The following is a 14,636-nucleotide window of genomic DNA, read 5'->3' on the forward strand; positions in this document are numbered from 1 at the left end:
GCATACTTGCTAGGGTAGATGAAAAACTCACTAAAGAAGAAAAAGGTGGTCTAAGTATTTGGGGCGGATGGGAGGGAGCACTGCGTTCAGAAAATATCTATTAAATTCTGCATAGCAGAAAGCCCAACTCTCTATGAAAACTACAGAAAAATGAAAAACAGGATCTTTTTTTTCATTCCTAACAGTGGATATTTTAAGGTTTTTATTTTATGTTTCATCTGCTTCTCTGAAATTCCCAATCCTACCCTAATATAAACTGAAAAGCCATGAAAAGTTTAAAAGAAATGTCAATTTTTTTTGCTATAATAACAGCAAAAAAAAAAAAAAAAAAAAAGTAAAAGACTAAAATGTTTTGATGCTTACGTATCACAAGTCTTTCAATAAAAATACTTTTCATTTCCCAAGGGAGAAGTTTCCTATGAAAGACTTCGCTTCTGATGTTTTCTCAAAACGCCCTGATCATCAGCATATATGGAACAAATCAAGTCGCTCGTGTTCACCAAAGAAAATGAATAGAAAAGTAATAACAGTTTAATAAATAACCCAACATAAAAGCAGGAAGATGTTATTGTACCAAAAATGCAGAGTATCAGTATGGATAAAGAACAGTTAACACCTGCAACAAATTAATGTCACAACCATAGTTAATGTTATATCCAGGAAGCTATTTCCAACAATAGCATGGGGTATACATTCCTTTATACAATTAAACTTGTATTTTCTACAGCCTATGTGTTCTGAAGCAGAACTATATTCAAACTATGGCAAGAAGTACTCAATATGTCTCACTTTCCTGTTTATCTGTACCCTAGGTACCAAACGTTTAACGATGTTGCAGCTAATCGTGCAAAGTTCTTCTCTGAGAGACTTAATGGTAATGTATGACTTTATTCCCTGTGCCATGCTCGACTACCTAGAAATTAATCTCGCACAGGAAAATACAGCAGTTTGTTCTGAATCTTGGAGGCCTCAGGCCACTCAGCAGGAAGAAGTACAGCAATCTTACTGAAAGAAAATGCCAGCTGAAAGGCTCTCCTTCCCACCCAATTACCAGAAAGGCTATTTTTCACAATTCTAGAAAGTAGCTCTCAAGGACAGCACTAGTTACACACTTCACAAAAAAGAAAATGACCTACTGGTTTACCTCTCCCAGAGCTGGTGAGATCAGAATGACTATAAAAAGCATTAACATTCACATTCATTTGGGTAGATATATTTCTATTTATGGTGGCTGTGTTGTCTTAACAAATCACTCTGGCAGGGAAACTCAAAGCTGATAATTTCTAAGGCTTCTCATACAAATCACTGCCACAAACATTTAGTTTAGCACTAAGTGAACTCTTTCAAAAAAAAAAAAAAAAGGCATAGTTGGAACTAGCTTGAGGATCTCCCAAAATAGATGAGGATGCTTAAAAACAGGAAGAGTTTATCAATTAAAAATGGAACCCGCTTGGTTCTTCTGCGGAGATGAAGAAATCTGTAGACATACATTAAAATAATTTGGGAGAAGAGTAATAAAACATTATGTGTACATGCACACAAGCTAAATGTGATGGCAAAGGTGACTTAGGCCACAAGTGTGACAGTCAGTGCAGTCCTTGTTGAGTTAGCATAGGGTGAGGTCTGGATTTTTGATGAAGGCTTTTTAGCATCAATTTTTTTTACCTATTCTATGTATCACGCAACTAGCCCAGACACTGGGAGTAAATCTTATTTGTCTATGCTTATTACCTACTTTCAGTACACAGATATTAAGGGGTTTTGTTGTACAACTGCTTTGTTCCACAGGAGTCCCATGGAGTAGGCTCCATGGTGAAGACCACTCTGTCTTTGTCTGAAAAGAGTGAGTGCTATAAGCCCTCACACTACACACGGCTAGATAAGTCTCTCCAGCTGTTTTTCTTGAAGTTCTTTTATTAATGTTACCTGCAAGGGTTTATAAGATGCTACACCACGTATTAAGCTCACAGAGCAGAGAAACAGACACGGAGCACTCTAAAAATGCTGAGCACAGTTCCACAAAACAGACTGTCATTACTTTCTAACATACATATTCAGCAGAACTGGTACCATGCGTTTTTAAAAAATTTGCTTATTTCACATATTAAAAAGTGGGGGGGGGGAAAAACCACAAGGGTTTTATTGCTATATAGAAAATGCTAATAGTTAACGAAAATTTTCTAAATAGACATTAGCTTGTAATTCACACTAAGCTAGAATGACTGGTCCACTGAAACAAAGGTTTACAAATTTTGAGATGAGTATAAACACTTCATCGCTTTTCTTTGTCAATGTGAAGGATAGGATGAAGTCCTAAGATTTCAGTTTCTCTGGGAAACCCAGCACTGTCAGACCATTCCAGGCTGCTGCTTCTCACCACCTTGACCTGCCTGACATATGCTCTCCCACCTTTCTATTTTAGCATCCAGTTAAGCGTCTGGCCTCTACCATTTCAAATGCACCTTCAGCAGCTTCACACCAGCAAGCAGAGCTGCCCACTCTTCAGGTATCAACATGCAAATTAGTGGCACCAATATATCCAAAACTCTCCATGAACAATACGATGAATTACTTTTGCATCTTGGAGAGAGACTAGCCCATAACATTCTGTATAGACATTTATTTAACTTTCAAAATGCTGTGCCGACCATTGGATATACAGTTATGACAGAAAGCCTCGTTTTAAGGTGTGATCACGTAGTACTCACTTGAAAAGAGCAGGTCCAAACACAATGGCTAAATTTTCCAGAGTCATGCAATTCACTGCACTGTATGTTGCTACCTTTAACAGGAATGCAGACAGGAACTGGAGAAGGTTTTGATGTGCTTTGGGAAGGCAGCTAATTAACTGTCTCAGATTCTTTATGCATTCTGTTGTGTCAGTCCTGTGCTCTGTATTAAAAAAAAAAAAAAAAAAGTTATTCCTGGTAATAACAATCTCACCAGAGACATAAAAAAAAATATTTATTCTGTGCTTTACTCTTGGTATGTATTCTAAATGAAGAATTTCTATACTAAATTCTAGTAAGTATTTTCATGCATTTTCCAGATAACAAGTTTTATATGCACTGTTTATGCTATTTTTCCTGCTAGGACAGAAGAAGCTAGTACTACTTGCTTTTCTAGAAAAGCTGGTAACAGGCAGTAATCAAGTACATGAATCCTTAAGGCTGCCTTAAGGACATAAGATTATCAGCCTCGATTTTCTGCAGAGATCTGACACATGCTGTTTGCCTCTCATTAAGAGGTGTAAGAAATTGTACCCCTTCAGCCCCAACACACCTCAATTTCCTGACTAATTAGTACCTCTACATATCAAAACACTTTTGCTCTATAAATACATGAGTGTAGTTGCACAAGAGATGCTCAAAAAAACCTCTATCATGGATACTTAGCATTTCCTTGATTCTCATTCTTCAAAGGAGTGTTACAAGGCAAAATCATCTCCCTGTTTGATCAGCAATTCAGAATTAGAGTGATAAAGTCTCCTGGATATTAGAACTGAAATGGCAGTGCTGCTCAGTAACTGGCAGCTGATGCTCAAATATGCTCCGGGATGCATCTGTGTAACTTTAATACTGTGAAGAGCGAATCACATCCTTTAGGGCAATTCTAACCCTAAAAAATACATTCCATAAAAATTAAGATCCATGTTGTTCAACATATTAATGAAAAGGGGTTGGAATGGAGGAGGAAAAAAAAGAAAGAACAGCAAGACTATTCAGGGTAGTCAAAACAAGATCACTGCAAAAATTTGTAGAAACAGAAAGATCTTTCAGCACAGTCTTTTAGAGTTAATGAAAGTGATTTTTCTGTGGTCTTTTTGTTGTCGTCGGATTGGTTTTTGTCTGTTTTTTCTTTTTTTTCCTGTAAATATTTACGTAACTTGGAATTTAGCAGACAAAGTTTGAACAACAGCAACCTGCAGTCTAACCCATAAAACACACTTATTTGTACGCAAACACTTGAACTGGTTATCATTGAAAAGCACTTGCTGTAATTGCCTGAAAGTATTAGCTACCATCCATGGTACAGTTTTGTTTTATTTTACACATTAAGAACTATCAGCGTGAACAGGGAACTAGACAGCATTGCTCTAAGCAAGCCCTTCTGGCTTTGCAATTAAAATACTTCACGCCATTCCATGCCACCCACTGCTGCTAGGAAGATGGTAAGAAAACTGGTAAAAAGTACTACATTGAACAGGGAATAAAAAGGCTGCTATACAAGGAAATGTGAAATAAAGAAGATTTGGCTTCAGAAAGAGAGATGTGAGGCAGTAGATATAAAAGTGTAATATTATGGTGATTAGATTAAAAAATGGTATCTCAGCAGTTCGTAAAGCAGTGAATTTTTTAGAGAAGGAAGTTTAGAAGTGTCCACTCTGTACCTTGGAAAGTTTTCAGCATGCCAGCACAGACGTCGTCTGGAAGAACAGCCACTGGCAGTTCATTTAGAAACAGTTTCAGAAGGCTGGCCACAGAATCAACATCTCCGTGATTAATGAGGTCTACTTCTTCTCCCCGATTGTACTTCTGCTTCAGTTCCTTGATTTTATTCACTGAGCCACTGATTCGAAATATACCGACACGCTGCAGACCTGCTCAAGAAGGAACATGAAGCAGTAAGCAACAGTCGTATATCATACATACCTGTGCAGTGAGAACTGCGTCTTTAAAAGTTCCTGAAAAAAGCACAATAATAAAAATAGATGATGGAAGTGCTGAGTAATTACAGCTTAAATGTACAGTTCTCAGAGAGCTGAGAAGACAAAACATTAACTTACCAAATACTTCTAGATACTCCACCATCTGTGTGACAGGAAAGGGGACTCCACACTGTGTTGCATTCTTTGTGAGAGCTTCTAGAGGAACACCGAATGTTCTTTCTCTGCTGAACTGTGGATCTGGTGAGACTTTACTTGTTGTATGCCTGACTTGAATAGAAGATAATGATTTCTGGGGAATTAAAATGGGCAAGATAGAAGAAGTAGCTGACTTTTGCCATTTTAATGTTGAAGAGTCTAACACTTTAGTAACAATTATTGTGCTCATTAGAATCATAGATTCTAATCATAGATTATATGAGAGCTGATAGATTATAGATCATAGATTATCCAGAGCTGAATGGGACCTAGAAGGATCGCTGAGTCCAACTCCTGAGGCTCCACAAAGGACCATCCGAAATCAAGCTCCATTCTGAGAGCATCATCCAAAAGCCCCTTGATCTCTGACCAGACTGGGGCTCTGATCACAGCTCTGGGAATCCTTTTCCATGCCCGCCGAACTCTGGTGCAAGACTTCTTCCTTATCTTCCTTATACTCAACCTGCCCCTGCCCTGACACAGCTCCACGCCGTCCCCTCAGGCCCTGTCGCTGCCACAGAGAGCAGAGCTCTGCGCTGCCCCTCGGCTCCCTTTGAGGAGCTGCAGCTGCCATGAGGCCTCCCCTCAGATCCTCTGCTCTGGGCTGAGCAAACCAACGGACTCAGTTGTTCCTCATACATCTTGCCCTACAAGTCCTTAATCTTCGCAGTTCTCCTTTGGAAGCTAGAGAGCTTCCAAATAGTCTTATATCCCTCTGACGTTGCAGCACACAATGCTCAAGGTGAGGCTGCACCAGCTCACAGTAGAGGCTCTTTGCATGTGCTTTACCTCCATTGCACATTCCTAACATTCTAGATTGTTAATATCTTCCTTCTTTAGAGTTGAGACAGGACCTGTAAACACTTTAACCATAAAAATCCAGATACAGATGGTGTTTGAAGAGCCCTGGAGAGCAGCAGCATGGGGCTGTTCAGCCCAGCCAGGGTAAAGCAATGCTCTTTTAGGATACAAGATTGTAGGAGGGAAAATAAAAGAAATAACAAATAACTTTTTGGATTGGCAAGAGCTATAGTTTGGTAAAAGATTTGAGGGCAATTAATAGAAATGTTTAAGATATGCAACCCATGGTGGTAAATCCATGCACTTTATTAACCAAGTTGAGGAATGAGTGGGTGGGGTTTGCCGTTCTGGATTTGGAGTACACCTTTTTCTGCCTGGTTTTGCTAAAGAAAGTCAAAAATTATTTGCCTTTGAATAAGAAAACTTCAATATGGGGAGAAAAATAAATAAAATAATAATAATAATAATAAAATTAAAAAATATATATAAAAAAATAAAAATTCAGTTAACCTGGACAGTGTTACCCAGCGTTGTGAGAACAACCCACTGATTTTTGAGAACTGGTTAGCTTGTGAGCCTGAGATTTGAGTTCCTCTATCCCACGGTGGAACTTTACTGCAGTACGTGGATGCCACAGTGACCAAGGAGGACTGTGTACGATGGACTGTGGGTTTGCTGAATTTCTTGATTTAAATGGCTATCAAGTTTCTCAACAGAAAGCACAACTGATCAAAGAGAAGGAAGCAATTTGCTGAACGCCCAGAACACCAACAAAGAGCTCCCTCCAAGCCAGCAGTGTGCGACTGCATGAGACTGTTTGTGCCAGTTGGTCGGACCTACAGGAGGAACCACTGGACGGCGATGGGGATTCCTGGATTCACTGACGGAAGCAGCTTTGTGAGACAAGGAAACTGTAAGGATATGCAGTAACTGCTACTGATAAGGTAAATGAAGCAAAACCATTACCTGTGAGGACTTCCGCTCAGAAGGCTGAGGGGACTGCCTTGACAAGAGCCTTAAATATATGGACAGATGCTAAATATGCTTTTGGGGTGGTACCCACTCATGGTACCATCTGCAAAGAGCGAGGGTTGCTTACACACAAGGAAAACAAATTCAGCATGATGTGGGTCTACCAAAGAGCAGCATGGCTGTTATCCACTGTGGAGGACATCAGAATAGTGATACTGTACAGGAAACTGGGAATATGATAGTGGATCAGGTGGCAGAACAGGCAGCTGGGGGAGAAGAAATTGGTGAACTGGCTTTAATTACAGATGGTAAACTTAAAATATCTGAACCCCAATCAGTACCTGTAAGGTATTTTAAAGAGGATAGGAATCTAATTAATGATTTAGAAGGGAAGAGAGCAAGCTGACACATGGGTGTATACCCAGATGGACACATTGTTGTGCCCTGTATTATTTTATGGAGATTGGTTCTAAGGGAACATAATAAAACATATGGGGGGGTAGAGACACCAGAAAGTAACTGTATAATCCTAGTACCAGGAACAGGGTACAAGTGGGGTAGAGAGAAAAAGGATGACCTGCAGAGGGGAGCAGGAGGATACCCTGTTAAGATGTGGGTGAACGTAACAAGGAGAGAAACGCCTCAGACTGTCACATTTGATGCTTGCAGTGTGACAGCCTGCAGGGACTTAAGTGCCCAACGACAACTGAGTCACAAAGAGAAATACCTGTGTCCTGAATTAGGTATGAATAAGAGATCCCCTTGTGGGGGATGGAATAATGTATGGTGGACAACTGCCTATCAAGGCTGGACATGTATCCCATTTGATACAATGCAATCACGCACCCTAAAAGAACGGATTAGTATGTTTAGGGGAATTGTCCAACCAGACTGCCAGGCCTTGCAGTGTAATCCAATGACAATAACAATTAGCAAGGCCGATAGCCTTGTTAACATCACTTTTGGGACTGGAATAAACGTTTGAGGAAGAGACCCAGTAGCTAGATTCAGAGTAGCTGTATGGGATTCATTGCCTGATCATACTTGAAAGGTTCAGGATAAGAAAAAGAGAGAGAAATATCTTTCTGAAAGTCCTGCAGCTGTAGTAATTATGGAAATAAAAGATCTCAGACAAACATTTGAAATTAAGACAGGATACAGGGATGTGAATGCCTGGGTAGAATGGGTTAAGTAGACTGTCCTGAGTCTCAACCATAGCAATTGCTGTGCTTGCACATCAGGACAGCCTGTAGCTCAGGTAGTACCCCTTCCTCTGGGATGGACCAGGGATTCCCAAGGAATGCAATGTATGATCGCCCTGTACGAGGAGAAAACCGCCTGGGGAAATGAAGCCTGAAAACCACTCTCCCTATTGTTTCCCCCGACATTGGAGATGGGTGCCAAAATCCCTCCTGCATTCTCTATGGCCATAGGTAACCATACAGCTTGTCTCTCAAGGCAGGGTGTGAGGGCTACCAGGCCTATATTTCTCACTATGCAGTGAAACCTTGGATGTTACGAAGGATTTAGCAGGAAACTATTCAAGGCTGGAAATCCCTAGAGCGGATCTCTGGTGGTATTGTGGTGGGAAGATCTTATGGTCCATTCTCCCATCTAATTGGGGAGGTACCTGTGCACTTGTTCAACTGGCTATACCGTTCACTTTGGCATTTGAGAAGGATCTATCACACATTCAAAAAAGGAACAAAAGGATCCTGGGAGCCCCATTTGATGATGATACAATATATATGGATTCAATTGGGGTGCCTAGAGGTGTCCCTGATGAATTTAAGGCTAGAAATCAATTTCTGCAGGATTTGAATCTCTATTCTGGTGGGTGACAATTAACAAAAATGAAGATCGGATAAACTACATCTATTACAATCAGTAGAGATTTATAAACTATACAAAGGAGGCAATAAAGGGAACTGCAGAACAACTGGATGCTACAAGCAGGATGGCCTATAGCCATATAGAATAGGATCGCCCTAGACGTGATACTAGCTGAAAAAGGGTGTGTGTGTGTAATGTTGGGCACTCATTGCTGTACTTTTATCGCAAATAACACAGCCCCAGATAGCATGATAACTAAAGCATTACGGGGCTTACTACTTTGGCTAATGAACTAGCTGAGAACTCCAGAATAGATAGTTCGCTCACCGGATGGCTGGAATCCTGGTTTGGGAAGTGGAAAGGAATGGTTGTGTCTGTATTTACCTCTCTGATTGTGGTAGCAGGAGCCCTAGCAGCTATCAGTTGCTGTATCATCCCCTGTGTGAGAAGATTGGTACAGCGGTTAATTGAAACTGCCCTGATGAAGCAAACAGAGCCCACATCATATTTCGGTAGAATAACGATATTAGAAGAAGAGGAAGACGAAGAAAGTAAAGAAGGTTTTGTAATTGTACCTTAGAAAAGGATTGCAGAAATCAACATTGTAAAAGAAAAAGAGGGGGGAATTTGTGGAAAGTGAAAATGTTGTTTCTGCAATGAACAATGGAGAAGGGCAATTGATCTAAAGAATTAAGTTGTAGCATATTCTTAGAAATAATTAGTACGAAAAGTAAGAATAATATACACATATTGGTAACATTTTTAGAAACTTAATTACTGAATTACCTAACAAATTCGTTCTCACAGCAGATTTTGAATGTTCTAAACAATGTGTGTATAGTGTTTGGAACTAGAGAATATATTGTAACGTTGTTCATTAGACCGGCAGAAGTGAAATACATTTACCAAACTTACAAAGAGTCAGGGCCTTTACACAAAGCAAAACTGTCACACTGTGGGAATATCAGGATGCCATACACAGGCTCCAGGATACTCCCTTCTATCCTCCTTCCGAGCTTATCTCTATGGAAGGACAGATGAATGACCAGAACAATGACTTAGTGTAAAGGGGTACAAATGTTAAAGGGAGGGGGGGGGGGGTTAATAAAACAATCAAGGGGCTATGTTTATGTTATAAAACAGATATCCAAAAACCGTGACCAAATGTCTGTTGAGAAAACAACTGTTAGAAGGTAATTAAACAATTAAGATATATGTTTAGGCGTCAGGAGATTTATATTTACTCGGTATTTGTATAACTAGTGGAGCGTTGCGAAGAGTGTGAACCTGCAGTACTCAGCCAATGAGGAACCAGGGCAGAAAGAGATAAGCGTCGGGCAGTAGGGGATAAAAAGATGTAACCTTTTTTCTCGGGGCTCTCCTGCTTGCAGGAGGCCCGCCATTGCAATTGCGAATAAAATCTGCTTTATCAGAGATACCGTCCTAGAAAATTATTTGGGTATTTCCTACATGGTCAACTTTCTGGGCTGCAAGGCTGTGTTGCTGGCTCCTGTCCAGCTTGCTATCCACAGTACCCCCACGTCCTTTTGGCAGGGCTATGTTCTATCCTTTCATGCCCCAGCTTGTACTGGCAGTGGGGGTTGCTACTACCCAGGTGCAAGACGTTGCACTGGGATTTGCTGCAGCTCATCAGGTTCACCTGGGCCCCCTGCTCAGGCCCGTCCAGGTCTCTGAAAGGCACCCGTCCCTCAGGGGTTGAGCAGATCACACCGCACAGCTTGGCGTCATCCAGAGAACTGCTGGGAACGCGCTTGATCCCAGAGTTGCTGGTAATGAAGACGTTAAAGAGCGCGGATCGCAGCACCCGTGGAGGGCACCGCCCCGTCTCCGTTCTCGTTCCAGAAGAAGCAAGTAGTTTACAGCAATATTATTCCGAGTCCAACCTTGCGCAGCCCAGAAAGGCCGAGCAAGGCCCGCACCTGCCCTTAAGAAACCGCGACTCACTCCCTGAGCCTAAGCTAACGCACCAGACGTCACGAAGCCGAAACCCGTCGCACAGGTCTCCCAAACGCACGGCGATCTGCCCCGGGTACGGCGGGCGGGCTCCCGCGGCAGCAGGCGGACAGGAACACGCGTGACGCCCCGCAGCTCCCGACCCGCCCCGCTCCACCCCGCCCCTCCTCAGCGGCCCGGCATGGTGCCCGCGCCTCACCCGCTGCGCGCCCGCAGCTCCCGACCCGCGCCGCTGCATCCTCCTCGGTAGCGCCGCCGTTCAAAACTCCCGCCCTCCGCAACGGCCGCCCCGCCGCCCCGCCCCGCGCGTCCCGAGCAACGGCTGTAGCGGGACGGCCTCCCCGCGCCGCGCGCTCTGACGCCCCGGCGGCTCGCAGCTCCGCACAGCTCTGCGCGGCGGCTCGCGTGGCTGCCATAAGAGCACCGCGAAGGACGCGCCGCGCCCCAGCCCATCTCGGGCCATCGCCTGAAGCCGTTTTTTTGTGTATTTTTTTTTTTTTTGTACCGACAGCTCCCTGCAATCCGAGGCAGCTTTCCAAGACGTGTAGATGCTAATTAAAATGATTTTGCAGTACAGTCTGTTCAGTAAATCCTCGCCTTAATAAGTCCCAGAACGCGACTGCTAACAGCGCAAGGAGCCCGCGCACATCTCTGATGACACTGAGCCGAACTGGGACCCTTCGGAAAGCGGCGGGCCTTACACGAGTAGCGCTCGGCCCTAATTAACGCCAACAGCCCCCGGCCGGGCGCCTGTCTGCTCCTGCGCCGCTCCTGCCCTGCATTCGCTCACCAGAGGCATTGGTTTGTCTCCTTATAAAATCAAGCCTCGTGATTCATCTGATCTGCCAGATGCTCGATTAAAAAAATAACAGAATCATAGAATCGCTCAGGTTGGAAAAAGCTTAAAGATCATCGAGTCCAACCACAACCCACTGCACAACCCTAACAACCCTCTGCTAAGCCACGTCCCCGAGCGCCACATCCAAACGGTTTTTAAGCACGTCCATGGATGGTGACTCAAACACCTCCCTGGGGGGACCATTCCACTGCTTAACAACCCCTTCTGTAAAGAAGTTTTTCCTGATATCCAACCTAAACTTACCCTGGCGCAACTTGAGGCCGTTTCCCAAGAACGAATGAAACATTTCACCCATCTCCTAGCCCCTCCTCTCCAGAAAACACGAGGCTGAGGCTTTAAGCTGACTTTCTGCAGTGGCGGGACGCCCTCCCTGCACACAAAGCCCACAGCCAAGGGTGCCATGCTGCTGCTCTCACACCGACCTCAAGCAAAGATGGCTTTGTGCCATCTTACCTGGATACACGGGAGCTAGCTGGCCGCTATTCTGCTCCCTCAGTTTCAAAGTAACTCCAGCAGATAGCAATGGAAGCCCTGTTGCTGTGTTCTCCTCTCCAGACAACGCTGAAGGGCTCCGACACCGCAGAGCGCAACGTGCAGGACTAGGGAAATCCCGACGTCCCCGCTGGTGCTGTGCTCCGAGCAGAGCAGTCCGGAGCGGGCGGGGCGAGCAAAACACAGCCTGCCTCCTGGGGTTGCTCAAGTGAAGGATTTTTTCAGCTGAATCTCGCCTTCACACGTCCTTTATTTGCCACTCTATTTGCATTGCAAAGCATTTAGCTTCCTTCTAGCATCAGGGAAACTGGACAGCAGAGGAAAGATCATTGTCTGCCTAAATCACCCCTACTCTCGAGCGTTACATCAGCATATTATTTTAAATGTTAGGCCCATCATTTTGGTTTAGCAGGTACAAAATGTCTACACCTACTCTTGACAGCACTGCAATATTTTTCTTAATTTCTTGGTTCCCACAGCTTGCTACACCTACTCCTTCAATATCATCAGAGCATGCCAGTAGAAATTATTCAATTCCTATTTAGATTTCACCTAGATGGAAATATAGAAAGATTTGTACTGGATGCCTGGAAAAGAATTTGCAAGGCTTTTAATAACTGGTTTCTACTGAGTTCTTTTTAAACTGAAAAGCAAACCACTGGTTAACCAGGCAGAAACTCTGGAATTTAGGGTGTTTATCTGCACACTTTCTGGAGACAGGGCTAACTTAAAAGGCACAGCTGTTACTCCTGTTAACTCGTTCCCTAATTTCAGCCAGCTGAGGTCACTTAAAGTCTTTCCAACGATTTATCTGGACAGAAATCCAACATTTAGTTCTACGAAACAACTTAAAGGTTACTACCTTACTGTCTTGCATTTCTGCTTCAGTTGTTACTTGTTAATGTGATAATTTTCACATCATCCAGCCAACAGCAATAAGCTACCACCTAACCCTGCTAAGGTTTCACAAAAGCAAAGTTTGAAGGCTGTATTTCACCTGAGCAGTCTGAAACTAGGCATCTTCTATAGGGCAATCATAGACTCGGCCAATGAACATTCATCCTAAAATGTGCAAGTGCCTAAATTATTTAGGATACATCATCCATACCTTTCTCTGACAATTAGACACAGAGGCCAAAGTAGCAAGCATAAGCACTTACTTCAGGTTTACACAGATTAGTCTTACCTTGAGAGCTTCTTTATCTCCTGTTCTAATTTCATTTTTAAACGTTTTGCAGCCCTCATTCTGCTGCTCTAGTGTTCCAAATGGCACTGGGGTTACCTCTCTGTTTGATGCTTTTCTGTAATATTTATGGCACCATTAATGAAACATAGATACAAGGTGCCACAGTGAACTATTTTGGTGAAAACTTCATGTTCCCGTTGGATTTCCAAAAGAAACAGTAAAAGGCTGAAAAAGAACAAGGAATTGGTTTTCCTTTTTTTCCAGATAAGAGTCCAGAAACAATCTCTGCCCAATATTCCTTAAGTCAGTCCCATCTTGAACTGCCTCCCTGCTAAAATACTTGAGCCTCTTAAAGACACCATATGCGGGATAAATGCACTCCAAGAATGTTTTGTAACAGAAATCACAAGTTGCAAAAAATCCACTGCCGTGTGAATTTGGAAAACAATTTCTGAGTTCAAACCTGAGAACATTAAAAGTTAAATGATACCATGTGACTTCAAACTGCAGTTTCGTGATCCTCTGTGTTTTCAAGATGCTCATGCACAAACAAGTTATGAAGCATGGTTAGCTGAGGTAGACCAGTCCCATGTACTCCTCTGTTTCTGCCTGGGAGACCCAGGGCACTGGTTTTGAAGTTCATTCAGCTGTAGTCCTCATGCAAGTGGCAAAGTCATGTTCCTCAGAAACATCTGTTGGACAATGATCCTCACAGGTGGTTGGAAGCTTCATCTAGAAGCCTTCCTCCAGCTGAGAAGACGCTGAATGTGGGCACAGTGTCTAATAAAGCATAAGTTTAGCAGCCTTTCCTTACTTTTACTAATTTATGTCTCCTTTTCAATATGATTTCTTATCTTCACAGAATTTGAAGGACCTAAATTATCTTTAATTCCTTTCAAACTCAATGTTGGTTGAAACTGGCTACTTGGATCCATTCCTAATATGGGGACTTTTACATGCGCACACAAACTATGGTCATAATAAACCCAGAGAGGTCCTTTCCACCCAATAGTAGAAGGATATTCAGTATTGAAAGGCTTTCTAAGAAATTCTGTGCTGTCACTTCCATATCATAGCCGGATTTCTTTGTTGGGCATACAGTCCTGCTTTGATTTCTGATGTATTTACTGCATGTGACATTTGGTGTGTAAAATGCCCTCTCCGTGACAGCTGCATCCAAACGTTGGCTGGGCAGCCTGCTGGTGAAGTCACCACTTTGTGCTACAGGAGAATCTCACACAGCATTTCATGTTCCACTTTTAGCATCAAGTTTGTTATGATTTTTCCATCTTGCATGTGCAAGTGAAAAGTCACTGGATCATTTAGACAGTTTGTCATGTCAAATTTGAAACAGAGAATAAGTGCTCTGAGAATATTGCAAATCTAAAGATAAACTCCTATATGAGAAAATCGTGACAGAAAGCACTTTCCCTTTGTTACCCACAGAACTACCATCTATTTCTGGGAGAACAGTTGTAAGCTGCTTCTGACAATAATCTCGCAGTAAAAATGAGAGATTCTCCATCTAGCTCAATAGCAGGGCTGTTGTCTGAAGGTGGATACAAGCTGAGTATTTGCAGATGGTCTTCTATTTTTTTTTTAACACAATTCAGAGAATCTCTGAAGTCCACAACACAAAGCAAACGCTTGAAGTG

At 42.7% G+C, this 14,636-nt stretch overlaps 1 protein-coding gene across 1 annotated transcript in view; it reads right to left on the reverse strand.

The window, feature by feature from the left end:
* The window catches only part of LOC116241321 (protein FAM13A-like), a 112,221-nt gene that overhangs the window by 14,473 nt on the left and 83,112 nt on the right, over positions 1-14,636 (reverse strand). The window contains exons 3-5 of the mRNA XM_090144856.1: positions 4,787-4,936; positions 4,391-4,600; positions 2,709-2,892 (exon numbers count right to left, since the gene is read on the reverse strand). Of these exons, the coding sequence (XP_090000982.1) occupies positions 2,709-2,892; positions 4,391-4,600; positions 4,787-4,936 (544 nt within the window). The remainder of the gene's footprint in view (positions 1-2,708; positions 2,893-4,390; positions 4,601-4,786; positions 4,937-14,636) is intronic.

Source organism: Phasianus colchicus, chromosome 8, assembly GCF_987193195.1.
Source record: "Phasianus colchicus chromosome 8, bPhaCol1.hap1.1, whole genome shotgun sequence".
In the NCBI taxonomy this organism is placed as follows: Eukaryota; Metazoa; Chordata; class Aves; order Galliformes; family Phasianidae; genus Phasianus; species Phasianus colchicus.